General features: G+C 39.1%; 1 protein-coding gene across 1 annotated transcript in view; it reads right to left on the bottom strand.

Annotated features, from left to right (window-relative positions):
- Window positions 1-27,238, bottom strand: part of FREM1 (FRAS1 related extracellular matrix 1) — a 168,759-nt gene that overhangs the window by 12,956 nt on the left and 128,565 nt on the right. Inside the window, exons 27-32 of the mRNA XM_011930392.1 lie at window positions 23,229-23,430; window positions 22,345-22,489; window positions 12,241-12,370; window positions 8,544-8,616; window positions 2,369-2,518; window positions 658-896 (exon numbers count right to left, since the gene is read on the bottom strand). Coding sequence (XP_011785782.1) covers window positions 658-896; window positions 2,369-2,518; window positions 8,544-8,616; window positions 12,241-12,370; window positions 22,345-22,489; window positions 23,229-23,430 — 939 coding nt within the window. The remainder of the gene's footprint in view (window positions 1-657; window positions 897-2,368; window positions 2,519-8,543; window positions 8,617-12,240; window positions 12,371-22,344; window positions 22,490-23,228; window positions 23,431-27,238) is intronic.

Raw genomic sequence — 27,238 nt, 5'->3', positions numbered from 1 at the left:
GAACAGAATCAGATTGACTAATAACTAGCACTAGGGTAAAACCACCAAAAGATCTTGCTAATGTCTGAACAATTACAAAACACACATATCTTAAGATTTCCCATGCCCATATCATTGGAATTTCAAAAATCACTAGGCCTAATCAGAATTTATGGTTGTTGTGTGAATTCACACATACACAGTTCCAGTCAGGGAAAAAAATACATCTTTATTTTTAGTATATCTATAGTACACAGAGGTCCAAGAACACACACATACACACACACACAAACACACACACACGTGCATATCAATGGTCAGAATGCTGTGTTAATAAGGTCAAAGCCATGGCTTCCACACCCAATTGCATCATTTCACCTCACTCTATTTCAGGGTCATAGATCATTTCCTATTTGTCTTGGTCACAAAAGGAATCAAAGTAGAAATCATATGGATGAATCAGCATATCTGTCACCTCAGTTAGTACAATTAAAGAAGCAAGGCAGCCTCAAAATCTTTGTATACAGAAGGCACTGCATAGCTGTGAAAGGAACAATGGCCCCCAATCACTATGAAAATCAAAACAGCTTCTTCAGTGTTTCAGAATATTTATTAATATCTTCTGATCCTTTTAATATGTATTCTGCACATCAATTCCCATAAGGTCCCCATCCTTACTGTTTTGCTATTCCCACGGGTCCTAAGCTTCTTTTGAGAAAGATCTGTAGACTCAAAGCCCCGCAGGGTGTCTCCCCTGGTGACTGCTAGCTGCATGGAAGATGGAAGAGGTCTTCTTTCCAGATGAAAGGAACCAGAAGTGGTGGATGAGGAAGACCCTGGGGGCAGCAGACGCCAAATGCCCTTCTCCCATGTGCTGTGCTTGCTTTGGTTGGAGGAATATGAAGGATGGCATTGTCCTGGAGGCATGCAAGATGGCAGGCGGTCAGTTCATTTTACACAAACAGATAAGGGATCACATTGACACAGCTCCTGGAGCAGCTTGTCATTAAACCTAGATGGATGGTTTTCCCACCAGATGTTGCCTTTTTGCCATTTGCCAGAAACTCCTTTACTCTTCATCAGTTTACATCCAGGAAAGCTGTGCCTGTCTGCACGTCTATTGAGTGATTATAAAGTCATAAAATCAATTTCATAAACCCCAAATGAAAATCACTGTTATGATTTTATAATCATATCACATACTGGGGGGAAAGTCTCACTTCTCTTATTATAGTATTCCCCAATATACAAGTTTATTCACTGATTAAGCATTATGCCACAAGCACTTTACCATTTCCTAGAAGTAGAAACTGGAATTGTTTAAAGATGTCATAGAATTAAGTAGTATTTATAAAACATTTCACTTAGTTGCTACAGAACAAAGACCCAGTAAATCTTAATAGAGCAGCTCCTATTGGAAACCTCACCAATTAGTATTTCTGGAAAGGCATAAAACATTTGAGGGCAAAACCCTTGTTTGGGTATTTTATATTTCATATACAAGGTATGTATATCATGTATTTTGTGTACTTCATGTGACCGGAAAATTCTACTGGAAAATAAATGTGGTGAAGAAAGGTAGTGGGGAGAGATGTTGTGGAAATGTGGATATTATAAAGAAAAGAGGGGTGGGCCCATTTTTTTTTTTATAGTGTAAGAAAGAGAAGAGATTTCCAGGCAAGAAAAAAATACGGACCATAGGGCATGACAGGTATAAAAATGGGAGTGTAAGACTGAGTATGGTACAAACACTTGTCAAATGCTAAAAAGAGAAGTAACTAGAAGGCATTTGGTGGAAAAAAATCAGAGCACCAAAGCTCTGGCTGGTCTTTATTTTATTTAGTTTACAGGTTGTTCTTTAGCATAGACAATCCAGGACCTGTTTGGCGCTGCCATCCAAAGTCATTCATTAATATTCTCCAGCTGCTCCCAAATTCCCAAGCCAGCTGCATCTTTCACATCTATTTTTCTCCAATTCCTTCCTCTCTTAGAGTTTTCCTGGTCACACTACAGTGGGGGCTCAGATTTTAGGCATTAAGAGCGCTCTTTAACAGAGGAAGATAATTACAGCTCTACAGACTCTGGGGGAAAATAATTGTCGATAGATTCTCACCAACACTATTTCCCCCTCGGTGAGAACAACAAACGGGTAGAAAAAAAACAACTACGGCACTGACTTGTTGCTTTTCTCAAGTGATCGTTCTTAGCAGGAGGAAAACCACATGAAGCAGAAACCAGAATAAAGGGCCTACATCACGACTGAGGGTGCTTTCTTGACAAGAAATTAAGCATTCTGATTTGAAGGTGTTATCAAGCACGCTGGCTGTTGAAGGCAAGAGCTACGGCGCCAGGACCGCTCCTGATTTCAAGATGAGGATCAAAAGAATACCTCCTTTTGAGTCCAAAATTTTCACTGCAGCTTTTGTCTTTGTGCCAAGAACTGCATTCACAGGGGAGTTCAGAATTACTTCAAAGACCTCATCATCTTCCTCTAATCCGTCATAGGTAATTGCTATATTCCACATCTTAGTTGACATTCCTACAAGAAGTAAACATTTTAATTACTCTTTAATTGCTATTTCAATCACCTAGGTGTCAGAGAAATATATTAATTAACATGTCTACAGCTAGACTGCAGTAGCCCGAGTGAGCTATTGTACTGCTACCAACTCACTGAAGTCCTGCTGTTCTCCCAAATAATATGAAAAGACCACATTTGTTCCTGGACAATGATGATTCCGTTTAAATGCAAACACTGTAACAAAAAAGTAAGCTGCATTATGTGAGGGATGAAAAAAAATGGTTATTAGATGAGATCCAAGACTTAATTATTTTCCCAACCTGTCCCTTCTCTTCTTAAGAATAAACAAGTATTGCAATCTTAAAATCTTAATAGTTTAAAAAATCTTAAGCTGTTGATGCAGACAGAAGTGATTATTGGATGGTACTTCACGCTATTCATGCAACCCTTGAAATGATTGATTTCTTAATCATTTCTAAAGACAGCTGCCTGCATCAGCTTCCCCACTTCCTGAGATCTTTCTAGCCCACAAAGGCTTTTTCTGACGATGTAATACTCAGTAGTTTGGTATCCTCCTAGAGAGACTTTATGGGCTGGGGGTTCTAGAAATAGAGCCCTTTTTTCCCCTCTTTCTCGCTGCCTCTATTCATGAAGTTACAATCAAGCTTGGTTCACAGTAACTTTGTGAACTTAATATTATACAAAACAGTTTTGACATTACAAACATATCCCAGCCATCCTGTCACCACCAAGATGGAAAACAAAGCAACCCCAGATACACAAAATATTAAGACTGGAAGGAACTTCTGAGATGATCTCATCCTGACCAGTTTCCATGATGTGGATCATAGGATATCCCCTGAGTTTATTTAGAAGAACAAGTGGTGGCAGGAAGTAAAGGGAATACTTTTTAGTGGAGAAAGAAGGCTCAAGTTTAAGAGGAATAAACACAGTAAACTTATGATTTAACTTTTCTGAGCTAAGTTGGAAAAGCTTACTTTGCCATTTGCTCATTGGCTATTTCAGTGTTTTTACTCCCTGAAGCCCCCCATATAATAGAGTTAAACTTTTTCAAAAGTCTTCTCTTAAAAATATAACTTGGCCAGGTGCAGTGGTGAACACCTGTAATCCCAGCACTTTGGGAGGCCAAGGTGGGTGTATCACTTGAGCTCAGGAGTTTGAGACCAGCCTGGCCAACAGACTGAAACCCCATCTTTACAAAATACAGAAACAAAAATTAGGTGGGCAGCTACTCAGGAGGCTGAGGTGGGAGGATCACTTGAGCCCAGAAGGTCAAGGCTGCTGTGAGCCCAGAATGTGTCACTGCACTCCAGCCTGGGCAACAGCTCCAAAAAACGCCTCTTTTACCTTGCAGGTTGCCTTCTACAGACTTATACCTCTCAACCGTCCATCTATACAGTGGCCTCTTTCTTGAAGGTATGCCTCACATAGATCTCATGATCTAATCAGTCTCTTCAATTCTCAACAGAAGCCAATGGAAAGGTGAAGGTATCCACTTCTACTTTTGGCTGGCTGCACTTAGAGGGGAAAAATTAGATGTATTCAGAATAATTGTATTTTATTAAAAAATAGGCTGACAGCTAGTTTTCAGTGCTGAGTTCTTAAATCAATTACGTTCACAGTCTTTGCAAAAGCAGGTGAAACATGTAGTATGTATAATAATACCATGCAATTCCCATCTCATGGATGGATAAATCAATACATCAAAATATATATTTTGTAATTACGATATGCTTATCTTTGCATTAGATGCTATGGAGAATGCCAGAGGTGTAAAACAAGCCAAGCCCTGATCTAAAGGAGCTTAAAATCTTTTGGAGGAGACAGAAGCAAAACTAGAAAAGTCAAATAATTATTGAAAGCTATGTATGTTTAGCTACTAAAAGATACAGAATAGATGATTGAGCCTATATAAATGTGGGCTTTAGAAGTGAAAGGATTAGGAGGGAAGAAATGGGAAAACAACATAAGCAAAGACAGGAAGATAGCAAAGTAGAAGTCTTGACTAGGGAAGGGTAAGTGAATTAGCTGGCTGGAATAGAGAGGTTACATGGGTGGACAGGAGGCCATAAGGCTGCAAAGATCATTTGTAGCCAGACTGCAGAGAGCCCTGGACACCTGGCCAGATTCAGACTTTACAATATAGGCAACAGGGAAGGTTCCTGAACAAAGAAGTCACATGCTGAAAGTGGATTAGCAAAATGAACCTGAGAGTGTTATGTGAGAAAGTTTGGAGACCCAGGCAGATAGACAGATAGGCTAGAAGTTTGGAGACCACATAGACAGCTGCTGTAATACAATTGGCATGAAAAGAGGTGGACAATGAAGAAAGCATTTGAATAATATGATTATTAATATTTGGAGAACTGTTTTAACCCTCAAAGACCATAAAGTTAAGCATTATGTAAATAAAATCCAATACAAAAAATATTTCCAACTCCCAACCAACTCCCTTATTTTAAGGTTAATTTTTAAAAATTATAGTACCCCCAACCAAAACAAACAAACAAAAAACTTAAGGTTTTTGTTGGACCTTACAGGGTAGAACCAGATGGTTAGGGGTTAGAGAAAATATCTTTTGAGTTTCATTTAAGTGCTTCTGATTTATTTGTGCACATTCCAACTTGGTTTCTATGCTTACCAGGTGTGCACAGAGGACTAACTCTTCAGGTTAATGAGATTGGAAGTAAAAACTTTATCATTTTTTCCCTTCCTCTTTCACTTTCAAGGTGCAAAGTATTTGCTAAGTCCCTGAGATATACAAGCATTTTCAGAAGGCTTGGACTGGCTCCCTGTTTCCACAAAACAAAAGGTGCTGAAGAGGAAAGAGAGGTGTCATTTTATGCAGACATATTCCACTTTACAGAGTAGGTGAGTTCCTGGATATTTTCCTGCGAAACAGATTTCTGTATTGAAAGACATTTTCTCAATATTTTTTAGTACATGCCACATTAGAGATCTGTTCCCTTGGAAAACATTTTGACTCTAGGGAATGATGAAGTATTAATTAAGAATGCTGTAAGCTTTTCAATAATGCATATTTTAAAGGAAAACAATCATTTTCTTAGGTGTATTTTTATATCTACTCAAGACTAGTCACAATAGCTGAATGCGAAGTAGTTAGGGTTTGCTTTTGTTTGCTTGATATTTTTTTGGTTTGGTAGCATAGTCGCAACTTCAAGGCAAGCTTCCTTCCAGCTCCCACATAAGAGTTCTCAAACCTTATGGCATCCCACTGTCTTCGGTTGTTCACTCTGTTTCTTTACCCAATCATGGAAGCTGCCATTTTAAAAGAAACAAATTGATTTCCCTTGGTAAAATGGGTTGGTATGGGGACAGGGACACCAGACGTAGAAGAGGCAAGGATTAACAAGACAGGAGTAAATATTTACTGAACCTGTGGACACGGAGAACTTCAAAATTCTCTAAAGCAAGATTTCAGTTTGTAAAACTGCTTCTGGGTTAATAAATTCCAAAACAATGAACAGCCAATTGGTTTTTTCTTAATTTATAAGACATGCTTATATTATTTCTTAAATTGTCTAAATAATATCTAAAATCATAAGATTACTTAAAGCCCCCAGAAGTCATTAGTATCTATTCAACACAGCATGTGAGCTCTTCTAGACAAATGGGTATTTATCTTATCCAGTAGAATCTCCAAGAGGCAGATTTCAGAGTCTCTTCTAGTGTGACACATTCTAGTTCCTATCAATCCAAACAGAGCAACTGATGGGCTGCTAGAAACCTACTAGCAGCCAAAATTACTCCTAATCTTGTAACAAACAGAGCTCAGATTATGAAGATGACATATGGCAAAGACTCAAGAAACGGAAAAGTTGGAACTGCCTTAACATGCAGTAGGAAGGACATAGTGCAAATCATCTCACCCTTTCATTGTAGAGATTGTAGGGTTGGCCACAAGAGCCTGTACCAGTGTGGGAGTAAACGGCACATAAATAACAGGAATCTTTCCCATATATAACAGGATCTCTTCCCACAAAAGAAGGTCAGCCGGAGGAACCAGCTTATCTGAGTTAGAATGTTAAATATCACAGGAAGGAGGCCAAAAACAAAATACAGATTTTTGCATGTCAAAGTGAAGGTTCACTGTTAGAGGTTGAATTGCGTTTCTGAAAAATCAAGTCCTCACTCCCAGTACCTCTGAATGTGACCTATTTGGAACTAGGGTAATTACAGGTGTAATTAGTTAACGTGAGGTCATACTCGAACAAGGTGGGCTCCTTATCCATTATGACTGGTGTTGTATAAAAAGGGGGACTTGGCTGGGCGCAGTGGCTCATGCCTGTAATCCCAGCACTTTGGGAGGCTGAGGCAGGCAGATCACGAGGTCAGGAGTTCGAGACCAGTCTGGCCAATATGGTGAAACCCCATCTCTACTAAAAATACAAAAAATTAGCCGAGTGTGGTGGTGTGCGCCTGTAGTCCCAGCTACTCGGGAGGCCAGAGCAGGAGAATTGCTTGAACCCAGGAGGCAGAGTTTGCAGTGAGCTGAGATCGTACCACTGCACTCCAGCCTGGGTGATACAGCGTGACTCCATCTCAAAACAGAAGAAAAGGGCACGGGAGGGGGCACTTGAGAACACAGACATGCACACAAGGAGAACACTACGTGAAGATGAAAGCAGAGATAGGGGTGATGCAGCAGACACTAAGAATGCCAAAGTTTGCCACCCAGCCACCAGAAGCATGGAAGAGAGGCCTGGAATTCATTCAGAAGTAATCCCTCATGCTGACACCTTGATCTTGGACCTCTAGCCTCCAGAACTGAGACACCCGATGCCTCTGTTTCAAGCTACCCAGTGTTTGATGCTGTGTTATGACAGCCTTAGGAAACTAACACAGTCCTCAAGCATCATGCTATTTGCAGTGAACTGCAGAAAGCCATTTTTCTGTGTTTGATGTTAAGATAGGCAATTTTGAGGTGGTGCTGGTACTTAGGCCATTTTCTTTTGCCTTTGCTCAACCCTTTATGAGTTAGTGGCAGATGATGTCAATAGTTTACACTTAGAGGAGTGTTCTCAGTGTGCAGAATATCTCCTTGGCAGGAAAGCACAAAGCCACGGTCCTGTCTGTTTCTCCAGGCCCGTTGTATTTGCTGCTCCCAAGCTCCCACATTTGACTCAGATCCATCTCAAACCCCAGGGAAATAGAGAGTGACATTCAGTGAGTGAGGCAGAGCTACCTGTCCCATCCACAGAAGCCAGGGAAAGATGGCGGGGCTCCAGCCTCAGCTTTAGGCACAGTTCCCCAAAGCTGTGTTTGTGCTTTTGTGTTAGTCCTTCATCCTGGAGTTTTCTTCTTCATCTAAATGCTAAAATACTGCCTCCCCTGGGAAATCTTCCAAGATTTCTCTTAGCCTGAACAATAGCTCATGTTTTGGGTTCCAGTGCGCTATCAGTGAGTGTTTTCTTGTCTGTGTTTCTCACACAATGGCACACCCTTGAGAGCAAGTACCAGCTTTTTTTATTTCCACTTGCACCTAGCAAAATTTTTCCACAAATTTAAAACAAAATAACTGGTACTTAACTAAATAATAATTTCCCCTGGAATCTCCTAATATCAACCTATTCCATGAGGGATCATTTAGAAATGCCCTTTAGAAATCCATATAAACATAACATTCTTAAAAATTTCATTAAAAATCTGAGGCAATTAAACTAGAACAACTTTGTATTAGAACTTCAAATAATTTCTAAATGACCGTATTTTTTTCTGGATTGTCTTGGATGTTTGCTTTGATATCTCATATTTATCATAATCTTTCTTCTCATTTGAAATCAAAATTTACTTGTTATAAAAAACAAAAAATAAGGGCAAAACCTCAAACCCAAACACCTCTCTTTTAGAGTAGGGTGGTATGGCTCCCTGAGGAGTTTTTAGTTGGCCAAAGTTGTGTAATATTCTGTCTTCTCTACAATCTCCAGACATGCCTACAAAAACAAAAAACAAACAAACAAAAAAACACACACATAAAACAAACTGCAGACACAAAATGTACCTGGGTCAAACTGAATCAGTTTAGATGGAGTCGTGGTGAAATCTTTTCCAACTGCAGCTGACACTTGGTTGACCTTAGGAGGGAAAAAAAAATCTTTTAAAAATAAAGATAAATATTCTACAATAGAGAAACAGCTATTCTCCCTCACACTAGACTAAACTCATGCTCTTAAATCTGTTTTTAATATTAAGTAGGGCTTTTAAAAAAATTATATAAGCCATTTGGGAACCAGGCAAGATGGATTTTCCTTAAAGTTGACTTTTTGCTAGGCTAATATCAATGGAAAGGAAAGCTTTTGTTTTGTTTTGTTTTTCCTTTATAAATGATTTAGTTATCGAAGAAAGGAACATGAATTTTAAACTATATTTTTGTCTTTGTTGCAAGCACAATTTTATTACCTTCCTTCTACCCCAATTTGGTTTTAAAATAGTCCCTCAAAAGAAAAGGAGGAAGAAAAATTGAAGAGGAGAAGAAAAAGCAGGTACTCCTGACAACCCGTGTGATGATCTGTCAGCTAGCTTGGAAGTATCCTGCAAGCTCCAGGGCACTGAAAGCCTTTAGACTAGATTAACTCAAACACATCTGGTTCATTTTCCTGTCTGGATGAAACCGTCATTCTTCACAAACATGAAGGAGAGTTTTGTGGGACTGGCAGACCTGGTGAACAGCCAGACAAAGGAGATCCACACCCCAAACCAAGGACTTTCAAGGACCTCATCAAGTTGGTGTTTTAAAACAAACAAACAAACAAAAATGTCCTAGTCTAAGGAGACTATTGATACACCCCTGCTTCTCAGCTCCAGCTCCAAGACTAAAAACCAAAGAGGCGATTTTAGTGCTCTGAAGTCATGGCCTTGAATTCCACCCAAAGGGTGCCCAAACACATGTTAAGAAGTGTCCTTGGGCCAGCACAGTGGCTCATGCCTGTAATCTCAGCACTCTGGGAGGCTGAAGGGGGTGGATCACCTGAGGTCAGAAGTTCAAGACTAGCCAACATGGTAAAACCCCGTCTCTACCAAAAACAAAAAAATTGGTCAGGCGTGGTGGTGGCCGCCTGTAATCCCAGCTACTGAGGAGGCTGAGGCAGGAGAATAGCTTGAACTTGGGATGTGGGGGTTGCAGTGAGCTGAGATGGTGCCATTGCACTCCAGCCCAGGTGACAGAGTGAGATTCCATCTCAAAAAAAAAAAAAAAAAAAGTGTCTTTGTCTTTGGCTGATTGGAAAAATAAGTCATCAAATGAGAACCCTGTGCAAGCATAACAGGCAGCTGTTACTTGTGCATATTTTTTAGATGTTTAAGATGGTCAGGAACGTGGGATATTTCTGTACCTTCTTACAAAAGAATGAAATGCACAATGAAAAGCTGAAAAATTCCTACTTCTATGGCCTCAGACGATATGTCCATTTCAAATCAAAGGCCCCCTCACGTATTAATTGGTTAGCAGTGGAAACATTTTGCTGGAAAAGGGTATTACTTCCTAAGCTTCCATTTGCTCTTTGTCGACAATGCCAAGGCTCCTCTGGAATCACCTTTCATTGTGAAAAGGCAGCCCATTGTACACCTGTATCCACCATATGCTGGAAGTTGCATTTCCCTGCATGGTTCTTGCACGTGCAATTACCTAGAATTTACTACCACTGAGTTTACAGAATCCTATGTGGGAAAAGAAATGGTCTGAGGCAAGGTGGTTGGAGAAATCAGTCAGGTGAAGGTGCACAATTCAAACCAGGGCAATCCACACGGGGTGAAAGTACCACCTTGTTCCCTGTTCCCAGTCAAGCAGCCAAGCTTTAGTGTAAGACTGGAGGTTGTGCTCAGGGTAGAGTTGTCCTGAAAGACTCTGGGACTGTGCTTGATGAAGGCCTGCACACTCAGCTGGCAGATTCGTTGTGCACTTTCAGCATAAATAAGCATAAGGTTCCATGTAACACCATGCCTGTTCTTTCTACCTGGCAAGGTGAACGGTGGCATGGCCCAAAACTCCAGCCTAGAGCATATGGTGCTTTCTATGGAGGACTGGAGGATTATTAGAAAACCAGCCAGGCAGATTCTTCCTTATTCTATAAGCAATCTTCTGGAAAACTATAGGGCAAGCCAAGCTTTCTCCTGTCTTAATAACAAAAAAGTAACCAATAGATCTAGGAAACAGAACCTGTGTCCACTGGAAAGATAAATACTGAGCCTGGATATGGTCAAATTTATGTTCGCAGGCTTCTGAGGGTGACTTGAATTCATTATTAAATTGAGACTTAACAGAAATGGCCTTTTCCCCAGAAGCTAATACCGATGTCTTTTTCATCAGATGGGAGGTGGCGGGGGGGCGGAGTCTTTACAGCTCATTCTCCATCATTAGTGTGTACAACTGTTTCATGCTCTCATTCTCTTGAAGCGCTCTTGTTATAATGACTCCTAAAAAAAAATTCTTCAATTCTAGAAGCATAGGTTGTGCTTCATGGGTCACATCAATGAAAAGAAATAGCAAGTTGACTGATCTAGAAGTGGCTACCTGAAAATTCTTTATATTTCAGGGTGCCTGTATTAGTATATGCTCTCCTAATTTTGTATGGCTTGGACAACTCTTAAGATAGATGAGTTTAAGCTGCCTATTTGCCTCATCAACTGAGCCCATGGGAAGTCACTGAGGTGCATACTAAGAGGAAGCCTCTTGGGACTGAAATTTGCTCTGGGTACCCCACAGAATGTCTTGCATACAACGTCTCTTTCTAAAGCAGAGTTCAGCCTAAGTTCACAAAGTTGAATATAGCTCCCCGTGAAATAAAACCTCAAAGTTTAAAGCATTTATAAAAACAAATACCAGCTTTCAAAATCAAAAACGGATTTTAAAAATTAATATCTCAGCTAGGCACGGTGGCTCGCACCTGTAATCCCAGCACTTTGGGAAGCCAAGGTGGATGGATTGCTTGAGGTCAGGAGTTAGAGACCAGCTTGGCCAACAAGGTGAAACCCCATCTCTACTAAAAATACAAAAATTAGTAGGGCGTGGTGGCAGGTGCCTCCAATCCCAGCTACTCAGGAGCCTGAGGCAGGAAAATCACTTGAACCTGGGAGGTGGAGGTTGCTGTGAGCCAAGATTGCACCATTGCACTCCAACCTGGGCAACAAGAGAGAGACTTTGTCTCGAAATAATAATAATAATAATAATAATTCTTGTGCTAGCTTCAGCAACACATACACTAAAAAATCATATCTCAGAATTTATGAACCTAGATGGTGGATGGAGGGACAAGGAGGTTTTGTGGTTAGAATTTTTAGAATAGTGGGATCTCCCTACAATTTGAAATTTCCTTGGTCACTCTGAATTTTTTTTTTTCTTTTTTTCTTTTTTTTTTTTTTTGAGGCGGAGTCTTGCTCTGTCGCCCGGCCTGGAGTGCAGTGGCTGGATCTCAGCTCACTGCAAGCTCCGCCTCCTGGGTTTACGCCATTCTCCTGCCTCAGCCTCCCGAGTAGCTGGGACTACAGGCGCCCGCCACCTCGCCCGGCTAGTTTTTTTTGTATTTTTAGTAGAGACGGGGTTTCACCGTGTTAGCCAGGATGGTCTCGATCTCCTGACCTCGTGATCCGCCCGTCTCGGCCTCCCAAAGTGCTGGGATTACAGGCTTGAGCCACCGCATAATGAAAGACACCAACCAGTAACATAAGTTTTAGCTTGATAATTTACATTTCAGAGTCATTACCTTTATACCCACAAAGGCCGAGTCCATGGAATATCCCCTTCTGATAATTTCCAAGGGCAACACACCCACATTCTCACAGACTTCATATTCGGTCTGTGACCATTCAATACGGGACCACTTCAGTTCCAAACTGTGTGTGAAAGGAAAAGGTAAATCATAAGAATGCATAGCATATGCCTGTAGGGATTCTCCATGGAGCAGACTGAGTGGAGAAAGGTAGTTGATCAACCTACACTGGTGATGGAAATTCCTTACACTTATTTGATACATTCTAGTTCACAAAGAGTTCATAATAACATTATCTCAATTGATCCTTACAACAACCCTGTAAGGTAGATAGAGCAAGGATTAGAATTCCATTTTACAAATGAAGAATCTAGGGTTAAAAGGCTGCTGAAGGTCCCACAGATATTTACAACTAAAAGGGGACTCAATCTTGAATGTTTCGAAGGGAAAGGAACCAGCGGTTGTTAAGTTCAAGGAGACATTCCTTTTTGGAAAAGACACTGATACGAAGTCTTCTATCTTATCATTTAGATAAGGATAATTGGTACAACAAGAACAGTTCCGGACAGAGATCTTCTCTGAACTTGGGTTCAGTTTAATAACAAAATATTCTTGAGGATGTGCTTAGGAATTAAGTGTTTCATAAGTGTTATTTGTTTCTCTTTCTGTGCATTAAAAAGGACTCTACTGGTATGAGGCTTGGATGCAACTATACAAATAAATAAACCTGAAAAATAGAGGATGGTCTTTTTTTCTACAATATATTTAGTGAGTCCAACATTTGGTGGAAATTGTCTTCTTTAATCTTCATCTAGAGAGGAACTTTTTTTTTCAAAAACAAACAAACAAACAAACAAACAAGACTCAGAGAGGTTAAGTAACTAACTTAAAGGCAAAGCTAATAGCAGAGATGAAATCCAAGCATAAATCTAATGCCAAGTCTTCCATCCATCCTCTACCATTTCTCTCCCCAATTGAAGTTCTTCGTGACTGTTTTGTGAGCTCAAGCAGAGCAATACAGTTTTATCTTTACCCAGAAACATTTTGCTTTTTGAGGTCTTGGCTTTTTTTTTTTTTTTTTTGCCATCTGTAACCTTACTATAGAGCAGGATAAAAGACACAAGAAACCTTCGCCATGATTGTTAATTGCACCTCCATTGTTTTCGTTTTATTCAGTTGCCTTTTATTCTAAATTTACAAGATCCTCAGTGGTTGTCTTACTTGTACTTCCCAAACTTTTAGTCAGATTCAGACTCTTTCCTCTCAACTTTTAAGTTTATTTATTATAATTTCTTTCTTTTTTTGTGGAACTAGAAATTCTGGGTGCTACCATATGGAACATGGGTTCACACATCTAACACACTCTCCAGGCATTCCTGGGGCCATTCATATTAGTGAGGAAGTCTGTCTTCAAATAACCACTGTGTCCACACTGATCATGTGTCAAAATCACGTTCTATGGATTAAGCTCACCAGCCAGATAAACTCAACAGCATAGGTTCATAGCTGAGCATCACGGGCCCGGGGGCAAGGGTAGGGTGAGACCATGGAATTATCACAGGGGCTCATGAATCTATATTAGTGAGGAAGTCTGTCTTCAAATAACCACTGTGTCCACACTGATCATGTGTCAAAATCACGTTCTATGGATTAAGCTCACCAGCCAGATAAACTCAACAGCATAGGTTCATAGCTGAGCATCATGGGCCCGGGGGCAAGGGTAGGGTGAGACCATGGAATTATCACAGGGGCTCATGAATCTATATAAACATACATGTTTATTCAATCAGATTTAAAATTTATTGCCTCTGAGTTTATTGCTACTTCATATTAACAAAATTTTAAACATGAAAACAGGATCCTAATATCAAAAAAAATTGGAAACTTCATGGGTCTCGGATGCAACTGAATTCAGATCTGGCATGAAACAGAAATAAATGATTGCAGTAATACCTCTTTTTCACAATTTGCTTTCTGAAGGTTTCAGTTACTTGTGGTCAACCGTGGTTTGAAAATATTAAGTGAAAAATCCCAGAAACAAATAATCTATAAGTTTTAAACATCATGCTGTTCTGAGTTCTGTGTGATGAAATCTCACATCACCCCCTGCTGTTCCACCTGGGGCAAGAATCATGCCTTTGTCCAGCACAGCCACACAGAAGGTGCTACCTGCCCATTAGTCACTCCAAAGCTAGCTTGGTTATCAGACTGACTGCCACAGTGTCACAGTGCTTGTGTTAAGTCACTCTAATTTTCTGTAATCATGGCCCCAAAGTGCAAGAGTAGTGATGCTGGCACCCCACGATAGTTGCTCTATTTTATTATTGGTTATTGTGATTAATCTCTTACTGTGTCTAGCTTGCACATTAAACTTTATCATAGCAATATATGTGCAGTATAGGAAAAAGCATAGTGTACATAGGGTTCAATACTATTTGCACTTTCAGACATCCACTGGAGGTCTTAGAACATATCTCCCACAGATAGGAGGGATTAGTGTGTGCTTAAAGAATTACAAGATAACAAACAACAAGGATATCATAAATGCCAATAGAAATATGTTGCAAAGAATCCCAAAAGGATCCAGGTAAATGAGAAAGAAAAAAAAAGTCAGCAAGATGAATTAGAGGAAAAGAGAGAAAGATGAAACGGGAAGGAAAGGAGGGCAGTGGGAAAGGATGAAACAAATACATTTGCATGGATTTCAGCTATCAGTAGGGTTCAAATGAGTTTCAATGTCCAATTATTCTGAGAATTCATCCATCGCTAATGCCAACCATGACAAGTAAAATTCTATCAATGCCATTCTGTAGCTCCTGGTGACCTCAAGGTGAAAAGCTAAATGCAATTTGATTTCTGATCTAGATCCAGAAGGGAACCATTCAGAGGGCTGTTCCGCTTCAAGGTACAAAGGGTCTTAGTGTTTGGGAATGTGCATGCATTTCCCTGACGCACCATTTGAATGCTGCATAATGCTTACAGGTCAAGGTTGTCATTACACAATGCTCTATTTTATTTTCTTAAGACTATTCACTACAAATAATAAAGAGTTATTGAAAAGCCATGAAATTTAAGCCAGGCCATATATTTTTGAGAAAAAATGTCTAAATAGCAAAGCACCTGCATATCTACAGAATATGTACAATATATGTTTTGAATGTGACTTTTTTTCCTGCTTTTTGCAGTACTATATTTGAGAAGATCTTTCTATGCTGAGACTGTGATTGCTTAAACTGTATACAAACACCTGGAAGAAAAACAAGAGATGTAGTCAATCATTTGGGAATTTTCCCTGCAAGAAGCTACACAGCTGTATGCCTGGCATCATGTAAATGTCCAAATCCAGGAGCCCATGAAAGAGATTTGTAAAGTTCTAGACGTGTAGGTGTCATGTAGATAAAGTTTGGTTCATATCTTCCTATTTTAACAAAGCTTTCAATTTCCTATCACCTGTCATTCTACGGTCAGAACTGTATGCCATGGACACACTTTATATGTAACCCATATGGCAATCACTTCAAGTCATTTAACAGGAGGGGAAAACTCCTTAAGCCTCTAATTCAGGCTTTCCCAACCATTTTGGACCAGACAATTCTTTGTTGTGGGAGGCCATCCTGTGTGGGAATGATGTTTAACAGCATCCCTGTCCTCCTCATATTAGATGTAGTAGCACCACTTCCCTCTAGTCACGACAACCAAACATGTTTCTGGACCTTGACAAATGCTCCTTGGGAGAAAAGTCACCCCAACTCGAGAATTTCTTCCATATGTGGTTTTAATCTGTTTGTCACAATAGAAAAAGCTGGTTCACTGGGAGACAGAGGTTGCAGTGAGCCGAGATCACACCACTGCACTTCAGCCCGGGCAGCAGAGCAAGACTCCATCTCAAAAAAAAAAAAAAAAAAAAGGAAAGAAAAGAAAGAAAGCAAAAACTGGTTCAATGCGAAGCTAAATTCGGATCCCTGAAAACCACTGCTGTAAGTGGAAGACATGGCATGAACAGTGGAAATAAAATTGGATTTGAACTTGTGAGGCTTCAGGTCCCTCTGTCATTCACCAGCTCAAAGCAGTCAGGTAAAAGAACGTTGTTTAAACACCCAGTTTAAAACCACAATCTCTTTCCCAAACACAGCACTTCTAATCCCCCTTCTCCTGATCAGATTTTTCATTTTTCCAAAGTATGTACCATGTACAACAAGCATACTATCATATTGATTTAGATCCTACGTATGCTCCAAGGAAGCACAGGTCTTTGGTTCATTGTGGTAACCCAGGTGTCTTGTAGAGTGTCTAAAACATGGTGAGTGCTCAATAAATGTTTGTTAACTGAATGAATGAGTCTTGTTTATCCCACTGTTTCCTGAGCTAAGTTGACCATTGATATGGTTCGGCTGTGTCCTCACATCTTGAATTGTACTCCCATAATTCCCACATGTTGTGGGAGGGACCCGGTGGGAGGTAACTGAATCATGGGGGCGGTTTCCCCCATACTGTTCTCATTGTAGTGAATAAGTCTCACGAGATCTGATGATTTTATAAGGGGTTTCCCTTTTTACTTGGCTCTCTCATTCTCTCTTGCCTGCCACCATTTAAGACTTGCCTTTTGCCTTCTCCCATGCTTGCAACTCCTCCCCAAACACGTGAAACTATGAGTTCATTAAACCTCTTTTTCTTTATAAATTACCCAGTGTCAGGTATGTCTTTATTAGAGTGTGAAAACAGACTAATACAACCATCGAAAATACTTTCCTCCCCAACCTTACTAACATCATCTTTCATACACTTGGAAAAAAATGCTAGGCTAGATGATTCTCACATGTTCTCTCTAGCCCTGACTTGCTCTGGATTCTTTGACTATTGTTAGGCTTTACTAGCATAGAGAGAAAGATGGCATTGATAAATGAGCATTCTAACATAATTCATAATTTCTTAAAACATATGTATGCTATTTTCTAAGGCATGCATGTAATTCTTAACATTCAGCATTTTCTGGAGATGTATTAATTGCCACAGCTGTGAAGAGGATGATGCTACCCTTCAGCTGATAGAGGCCTGGGGTGCTGCTGAATGTTCCGCAGTACCCAGGAGACTCCCCTGTAACACCAAATGATCTGTCCCAAAATATCTACAGTGCCAACGTTGAGATACCCTGTCCTGGAGTAATAAATATGTTCTTTCTGATATTTTATTTTCTAGCTATTTGATTCACTTATGAAGAAACAATAAGCTGAAAGAAATACCTGGATTTAAATCACCAGTTTGGGAACTGGGGCATTAATCCAGGTTAACAAGAGTCTATGAAAAAGATATTTAGACTCTATGCCTCAGTTTCCTTGCTTCCAATAATAATGTAATTACTATACGTCACAAAGTGCAATAATGATAAGTCTGTACTTCAAAGGGGTTAAGCGAACCTTCATGAATTCTCATTAAGTATTTTGAGCTTCTCAGCAAAAGGTTTACAGAAGCTAAAATTGTGATTAAATTACTATCCTTATAACTATATCTTCATTTATAATCAAGTAGCATGTGACAAGAATTCCTGAAAATGTTAAAAAATATTTTTTCAAGTATCCAATCTAAGACTTATCAATTCAAAGATGATGCTATTAAACTCCATAATCGAATGCTATGAACACCTGTGTTTTCATTTTTCTCTTTTTCTCTTGATAATGGGGAAATAGGGTTTAGCCAAGAGGCCGCATAGTGAGTACCCAAAACAAGTGGAATCAAGCACACCTTGTAACCACCGATTAGTGTGTGATTACGGTCAGTTACTCAGTGTCTCTGGGCCTCAGTTTTCATTATCTTAAAATTGAGGAGAATTACACTCATGTCAAATGATTAAAATTAAAATTACTTAATATGTATAAAGCACCTGTACACAGTGGGTGCTTAATAAGTGCTATTTTCCTTCCTTTCCTCTGTGCTTTCCTAAGATCTAGTCTGAAGACAAAAGCCTTAACTCCTGGCTTGCAGGTAATGTGGAGGTATTAGCTAGCCAATGGTTTCAACCTCTTTGCCTACCAGGTGTTTCATAAAAACTGCTAAACATTGCAAAGTTTGCCTGATGGAAATTCCTTTTATTCTTCCATCCCTTCTCTTTTAAAGCCAAAAATGGACAATAGAACAGTTAGAATGTGCGTTGCCAGAGGTGGGGGAAGAACCAGAGTGCAGAACTGGAGAAATAGTCACTGAGTTACCAAGGACTTCTGCATTCAGCACGGCTTTTGAAGTTCACTTTTCTCCAGTGGACACAAGGAAGAGGTCCACATGGAAGCTGTATTAGGGAAACAACCTTGACAGAAGTTGGCCACATTCTGTGGTCCACAGAAGTGCTTTTCATGAATGATGTGGGTCCTGTGTGACTTAGTTTGGGGCTTCTGCAGATCATCTCGGAGATTCAACTTGGACTAGAAAACATGCATGAGCTTGTGAGGGGTGCGGCCAAGGGGTGAGGCAATAAGATGAGCACTCACTTAGGTCGGGAGGTCACGGCTCACCCTCCAGTGACTTCAGGATATTTACTTAAAAGCCTTGAGCTTTATTTCCTTATCCTCAGAGGATTGTGTTTTGCAGATAAAATTAGACGACTCATGAAGACACCTACATTTCAGTGCCTGAAATGTAGGCACTTAGCTAAATCTAAATCGTTATGCAAATTTCCATGGATATCAGCATTATAAAATAATTTCTATTTACAATAAAGTGACTTCCAGATGTATTCCATGAAAAACTTGTTCCCTGAGCTATCCTGCCTGTGTGTGGGGTGATGGGTCGAGAGAGGCGATTCTACAGCCCAGCTGGGTTGAGATTTGCTGCCTAGGCTTCGTTTCTGAGAGATTCCCAATCCACACGCACATCTCAGTGACTCTAGGATGTGATGCAGTTAAACAAGAACGCAAGCTAGCTAGCTGGCAATAACTTGATGAATCTCATGAAACAAGCATTTCCAAATGCCTTTTATAGTGCAGCATCTATTCTTCCTTCAGGACTGATACTCCATAGGAATCCTGCAATAGCCAAAACTGACCAACAGTCAAGATTCTCAATTTCCCACTGAACATGGGTCCTTCCGGTGCTCTAAAACAGGCCCATTTCTGTTCCAGACGGCACCCTGCAGTCCCTCTAGCTTTATCACAGAGGTTTCACCCCTTCAGATATGACGAATATGAATCTATTAATCTTGTCTAAGCCAAAGAACAACACAAAGTTCTACAGCATTTAGCTCATTGATTAACATGCATATTGATTGTTTACTTTGTGATTCATCCCAGGATCAATTTCTAATTAGAGGCAGGCTTTCTAATCCACCAAATGTTTCTGGGATACTTCTTCAGTCAATTATTGTACCCACATGAATTAACTACAATAGTAGTCACCACCACAAGTTGCATTTGTTAAGGACTTTAAATACACAAGATGCTTTCATATACATTACACACCTCATTTGTTTTTCTAATTGTAGTATCGCTTCCATTTTACAGAAGAGATAACTAAGGCTTGAACAGTCACTAGATGAAGGGCAGAGCCAAAGCTCAAACCTTGTCCTCTAGCTCCAAGTTCAGTGGTTTATTATCTATAGTATAAATTCTAGTATGTTAGATATGAAGTGCACGCTAATATAGAGCTCTATAATTTACATTTTTTAAAAATCCCACTGAACTTTAAGGTCCTATATGAGTCAGTATTCCTTGTTTCTTGCTTGGGTGACCAATGTCTGAAGACAAAGAAGAAAAGCCTGCTGTTCCATTCCCTTCAGGCCAGATTAGCACAGTCCTTAAAATGGGCAAAAAGTTTTTTAGTGTGCTGAGAAAAATCATGCACTCTAAGGCTGCATTTCTGCTTAGAAAAGTCACTTTCTAGCTCTGCCCTCAGTTTTCTCATCTGTAAATTTCAGATTATGATGGTACCTGACTCATAGGTGGTTGTAATGATTAAATGAATAGCAATGAAATAGAGCAAACACCAATTATATTGCAAATGACTGTAATTTATATTGTACTTGTAACTACATTCTGGCTGGCTGTCTTGGGAAGATGAACCACTATTCACAATCTTGCTTCTTACTGCAAAATTGTGCACCTAGTTCCAAAAACATCTGCTTACAAATGGGGTTGAGGACAACTATACCGTTCAAAAATGACGATGATAAATGCTCAGTAATTTTACCCCCCACCCCTTATAAAGAAAATAGCCTAATATATGTCAGAATCAAATAAAACTTCTCTCTGTATTACCCCTTGGTAGGCATACGCCACAGCATTTTGTTCAGTCATGAACAAATGCACAAATTACATCGAGTTGAACTAGAAACATCTCCAGCATAGATACATGAAAGTTAATATCCAACAAAAGCAGGAGGCTATTTAAAATGGCCTCAATTAATGTCATAATTAAAGTAAGCAAATTTTGCTGTAATTCTCACATGAATTTGAGAGTTATTTAAAAATATAAATCATCTTCCAAAAGCAATGTCCTTGATAGTGACAAAGATTGAAAGGGGCTGTGGATGAAGCAATATCAGCCTAGCATCATTACTGGGGGAAGAAAATTCTCTTTCAGCTACACTGCACTCACACATGGAGGACCAGAGGTTAGCATTAGGTCAGTAGCAAGTCTGACCAACATTCCTATGTTTTCTTAGTTGAATTACTCTTAAAATGTTTAAAAAAAGAAAAAAGGAAAGTCCATGTATTAATGTTTTTGGAGCAGGTTTTTTTTTTTTTTTTAACATTTTCTTGAGAATTGGAAGATATTTGTCTAATGTTGCAAATAGTTGACATATTTTTCTATAAAGATTGTGATCCTGAGGAATTATTTCTCTTAGGCAAAGACAGTTTAATGGGTGGAGGTCATCTGTTTTATGTTTTGTAATCTCAAGATTACATTTTAATATCAGGGGCCAGGTCTACTTTGTTCTAACCTATTCCCCAGCTCCTAGTACTGTGCACCCGGCATATAGTAGCCACGTGATAAAAGTCTGTGGAGTTAATAAATCTGGGCCAGGCTCTACATTTCATCAGGGCAACGGAGTGGGACCCTGGGAATGTGTTTTGCTAAGAAAAGGATGCTGGCTTTTTTCTGACAATGACTACAGTGACCTCTGCTGGTCAGATTTTAGAACTACAATTCAGGATCCGAAAGAAAATGCAATTCTGAAGACTGCAGAGGAGTTTCTCGGCTTTCTTTTCTTAGTCTATACTCCATCATAAAAGGAGTATAACAGAGCTGTATCACTTACGATGCTTAGTATGACTAGGATATGGTGACTACTAAAACAAGGATAAGTGAACACCTTTTCTTTGGGGTATTTGGGAAGGGTATCGAAAACAAGCAAAACAAACAACAAAAAGAGCACAGTACCAGAAGAACTGGACTCTGACAGACCTTTCTATGACTATCTGTAAGCTAGTAAGCTATTCAGGGTCTATATTCAAGAAAAGTCTAGAATAGGGACCCAGTCAGTGAAATTGCTGTGGTCTGTTAATCTTGTTAATTTTGAAGATTTGTTACTTTTGCTATTTTAAGGGTCAAAACCTTTACACAACTTCCAAAGTCTGTTTTCCTCTTTACACTATCTTCATCTTACCTAGGATAAGTTTATCACCTTATAAACGTACTGTCAGGTAATTGTAATTTTCTTCATAAGAAAAAGAGAAGATATTTGGCTAACTCTTCTTGACTACCTCATTTCTCCGACCACAGACATTTTAGAAGGCTATAGTTACTAACACGATCCTAGAGTGACCTCTTGCTGCGCAATTGCTACATGAACCTGCAAACTCAGTGTTGGATGCTAGTGAATTGTTAAGACAGAAACCTCCCTGTGTATAAAAGTGTATACACTGACATGCATAACATGAATGTCAACTTAGCTTTTTAATGTTTCTGTACTCTGTAAAGCTATTGGCTTTCCTATTATCAAGCAGTAATAAAAAGAAAATTAATTCTCCAAAGTAAATTCCATGAGCTTGTGGAACGGTCTATTAATTTAACATCTTGGGTTCTGTTTTTAAAAGAACATTTCACTTTCCTAATATTCAGATACATTCTGGATGTAACATGCAGGACTACCGAATAAGCAAGAGAATTTACATTTGAGGAGTGGCCGAGTTCCCTGTGGGGTCCATGATTTGAAATTCCATGGTATCTGAATTTACTTCCAAAGATGGGTTTATGATGTAAAGAATAGTCTTACTGTTTAAGTCCTTTTGGTTAAATTTCTCATGGATAAATTCACCTACAAAAAAGAAATAAATGATTATCATGGGTAATCAAACAAAACATTAAATAAGAGCTAATAAAATTGTATGGCTATTTTATTTTAAACACAGCCTTAAAAAACAGCTAAGGTACATTTTACAAAAAGAAATTAGCGTTACCGTAACTATCTTAAAACTCAAATGCAACAAGCTTAAACTAGGCATTAAATTGACTGCTTCAGAAATATTTGCCTTAAAAAATATAAAAATAAGGAGAAGGAGAATGGAAAGATACTGTAATAAAAATCCGTAATTCGGTGCCATCTTGTTTAATGATGTATTATGATCATTGTGCTCATAAAGGAGAAATAATATACAATCCAGAGAAACCATTAGGAAAAAAATCAAGAACTTTAAAAAAAATCTGACATCATTTAGAGTCATTTAGAATTCATGACAGAAGAAAAAATTGGTCACAAATAGGAAACTGGTCCTGACACTATGTTCCTTTGAATATACTATAATCAGCTGTTGAGAAAAAAATTATAAATAATCAACAGTTGTATATCAGTATTTGGTTCTTCCAGTCAGGATAAATTTAGGAAGGCTCAGCTCCAAACCCTCTTTAGGACCAATATTGATTTATAAACTGCATCTATCAGTAAGCCCTGGGGAGTATTTACCAAATGGGCCTGCACTTAATTAAATTACTCTCTAGCCCTGCCAGCCACTGGGTATTTTAAAATGAGCAATTATAAGGATTAAGGAAGCCAGTACCTGTTGTTGTGTTCTCCAGATGTCCATGTTTTGGGCCTTGTAGAATTTTAAAGATGATCTGATCGTCCTCAGTGTCAGGGTCTGATGCCTTCAACACACGGGAAGTGATGTAAATCCCATAGCAGCCATTTTTCAGGAGCCCCACTTGAGAAGGGGAATGCAAGAGTGTGATACGAGGAGCTGTTTTGTCCAGTTGGTCCACCTGGATCATCAACAATGACATACAATGTTAGCCAAAGGCCCCTCACCCCCATGCAACGTTGGGCTTTATTGGTTCAACAATGACACACTGTCCCGCGTTTTGGATTCCTTCTACTCCTCATTAGCGGGTTCCTCTTAAAGACTGTGCTGTTCACAACAGCCTCAGCAAATATCACAGTGCTTGGAACAGAGGCCAACTTTCCACTGTGATCCTTGACCCCACTTTATCAATTTATCTATTGCCTGACTCCCACTTAGGAATACAAGTTCCGAGAGGGCAGGCATCAGGTCTTTTACCGCCATGGATTCCCTGTACCTGGCACAGTGCCTGAACCATAACAGAAGCCCAGGGAATGTCTATTAAATTAATACACTAAAATTGACCCAAGAATTCTAGAGCAGACTTCAGGTTAACTCCACAGAAGAACTTCCCCGATTTTCCTGGTGTTTAGTGATTTACAGACACAAAATTGTGAGGGTTTACAAATATATAGAAAAATTTTTTGGCACGTCTTTTTTCCAACTGGCAAAAATGTTGAATAAAAATAGAGATACCTCAGTAAGGGAAAAGTGAAAGGTGATTATTTCTAGACATTTGCATATTTGTTTCATTGAGGATGAGAGCCAGGTAGCTGAATAAGTGGACTTGATTTGTGAAGATGGTGGATGAGCAATTACTCGTAAGTGAGAACAGAAGTGTAGGTTCAAACACAACAAAGGACTTTGTTCAGTCTGTATGGAGCTCAGTGCATCTTGCATTTGCAAGATGACTGTTGTAGGTTAAGGACAGAGCAGGTTTGGATGGATTAGAACAGATTCACCACTGATACTAGAAAATCTGTAAAAGAATTTTCATTCCCCTCACTCCTAATCTCTCGGTTCTTAATTTCATTTACACCAAACTGATACTACTGTAAATCTTACTTTGCCCTAGCAAAGTAAAGAATTCATGTCAATGATAACACCATGTATATTTTTGTGTATTATGATACAATGAACTACTCTGTAGCTATTAAAAAGAATAATGGAGAAAATGAATTGATGATGAAAAATTTCCACAATTTTGTGTTAACTGAAAAACCTGGCAAGTTGCAGAATAGAATTAGAATATAATTATAATACTATTTTTGTTAAAAATATATATTTATCTATACATAATGTTTGTATAGACATAGGCAAAAGTCTGGGAGATTTGTACAAATGTGTTCATTTGTTTTGGGGTGGGGAAAGATTACAGCTCCTCCTCTGTTTATTTCATAAGAAATTTTGTCACAACCAACCATTTTTTCCTCTCAAATTGGCAAGATTCTTTAAAAAAAAAAAACAGAAATAATTATAACTCACGCTGATGAATACGTGAAGAAACAGATATTTTTATATTTTGCTGGTAGGGGTACAAAACAGTGAAAATTTTTCTGTATCTTGCAGAAACAGATATGTATGCAAAAATGATTGGATATATATTCACTAAAATACTACTTATAAAAGCAATTTACAAAAAGAATAAAAAGTCCACCAGGGGATTTATAAACCATCTCCACCTGAGACCGAGTTCCAAGCAGCCTTTAAAAATCATGCTATCGGGAATATGATTAGTTATCAAGAACTATCAGGAATAGTTGATGACATAAGGAAATGTTTAAAATACATGAAGATGGAAACAGGCAGTATGCATAAAAATTAGTATATATAATATCATCCCATTTTTAATTGAACAAAATAAAAGAATGGAAGAAAGCCCCCAACAATAGTTTTTGGAGTGGTATGGTTGTCAAGAATTTTTTTCTTGTAGTTTATGAATTATTAACAATACATACTTATTTTATAAACCGAAAAAGCAACAAACATTTTCAAAAGTCATAGTCATTCTTCTCCTCTCCTGAAGAGTATGGGTGGCAACTTTCAGAGCAGTGAGGTTGGGTGTCAAATTGTCATTGTGGCCTGTGAGGGAGGAAGCTCCCACAACCATGAGGCCAGTAAGAGAGATGGTTAGTGGAAGAAGCGGAAAATTAAAGTACTTCTAAGCCATATAAAAAATACCCAAAGTTGATACTAAATGAATAGTTGAATGTAGGATGGTTGTTTTATTTTGGTTTTGGATGTTATAATTCCTTAAAAATGAAAGTGTTACAAAAGTAATAAATACCTATTGTGACCATGTGTTTTTAAAAAAACATCTAAACTCTAGCAACACGGTCCCGTCATGTCTCTGGTCACATTAAAATATATCCTAGGTCTTGTTCAACTTCTAGCTTTGTCAAAAGTAGATTTTCTGGCTCAGTACACCAGAAGCATTTTTAAATACTGGGTTTCTAGATTTTTTTAAAAGAAAGCTCTATCCTTTGATAACTTGTGTTGTATTTACAGGAAATGCACAGAAAGCAAGGGCATGACGTTTTTCTCCCTCACCTGACCCCTTTAAAGGAGAAGTACAGGTTGCATCAGTTGCAATAATTTTGGTCAGACAGAAAAGATTTCCTACAAAATGAATGTCAGGTTGTGACTGTGCCAGTTAAATACACCTGTGTTTTGCAATAGTTTGGCCCTCAATTACTCAGGTACCACCAGAAAAATAGTTTACCCATAGTTGGGAGACTTATTTGGACCAGTTTACCACTCAGTGGCGGTCAACATCCATATTGTCTTGGCAGAAAAAGCTCCTGAAGGCAAGATACTGAGGGCGTCATCTCTCCTCCACTGCTGGTGGGTTCAGTCACTTTCTAAAGGCTCTCGACTTCTCTGCTCAAGGAGACTGAGGGTTCTGGGGAATTACGGGAGGAAGTCTGAATAATGATTTTTTTTTTTTTTTTTGCAAGGAAAGCCTTATACTTTTGACAAAAAAAGAAACTTTACAATATATGTCCAACATTTTCCTATCAGTAAATTCCACAACTTCCAATAGATAACTCTCTTATAATAGCCATGCTCTTTAAGATGAGTGTTGGTGTTGGGAGAGACCTGATTCAAGTTCTGGTACTTTCCCCAATCTCCATCCTCTTTTCCATCTGTGCTATGGAGTGTAGGAAGGAACTGTGACGTCTACACTCAGAATTTATAATTCATATAAATTTGCAGCCAAAGAGACCCAGAAAAGTATCCCTGGTGGGACAGTACAGAGACAGGTCTCAACCTAGGTTAGGGAGTTAGGAATTAAAAAAAAAGACACTAACAGACTGAAGAGGGAATGTGACTAAGATCAATTAAAACATATGATTAAAAATAAAAACAATAATTTTAATACAAAGTGCTTCTTACTGTGTCCACGATGTCAATATATTCTTTCTTCTCCCAGTGCATCATTTCATTGCATTTTCTGGACCTCCTGACTGCCAAGGACTTATCCAGCACCCACTCTATGCTCTCAAGGCTTCCCTCATAGATAGACTGTGAGGCTTCATTTTATGTGTCAACTTCACAGGGTGTGTTTTAGATGGGATTAACGTTTACATCAGTAAATTTTGAGTAAAGAGATCACTCTCTGTAATGCAAGTGGGCTTCAACCAATCAATTGTAGGCCTTAAAAGACTGAAGTCCCCCAAAAAGGAAGGAATGTTGCCTCCAGACTTCCTTTGGGCTAAAGATTGCAACGTTAACTCCTGCTGAAATTTGTAGCCTGTAATCCCAGCACTTTGGGAGGCCGAGGCGGGCGGATCATGAGGTCTGGAGATCGAGACCATGCTGGCTAACACGGCGAAACCCCGTCTCTACTAAAAACAATACAAAAAAATAGCCAGGTGTGATGACAGGTGCCTGTAGCCCCAGCTACTCGGGAGGCTGAGGCAGGAGAATGGCATGAACCCAGGAGGCAG

This window comes from Colobus angolensis, unplaced genomic scaffold (genome assembly GCF_000951035.1).
Source record: "Colobus angolensis palliatus isolate OR3802 unplaced genomic scaffold, Cang.pa_1.0 Scaffold86, whole genome shotgun sequence".
Lineage (NCBI taxonomy): Eukaryota > Metazoa > Chordata > Mammalia > Primates > Cercopithecidae > Colobus > Colobus angolensis.
Note: the sequence above shows the minus strand (reverse complement) of the source record. Positions and strands in the feature narration are given on the sequence as shown.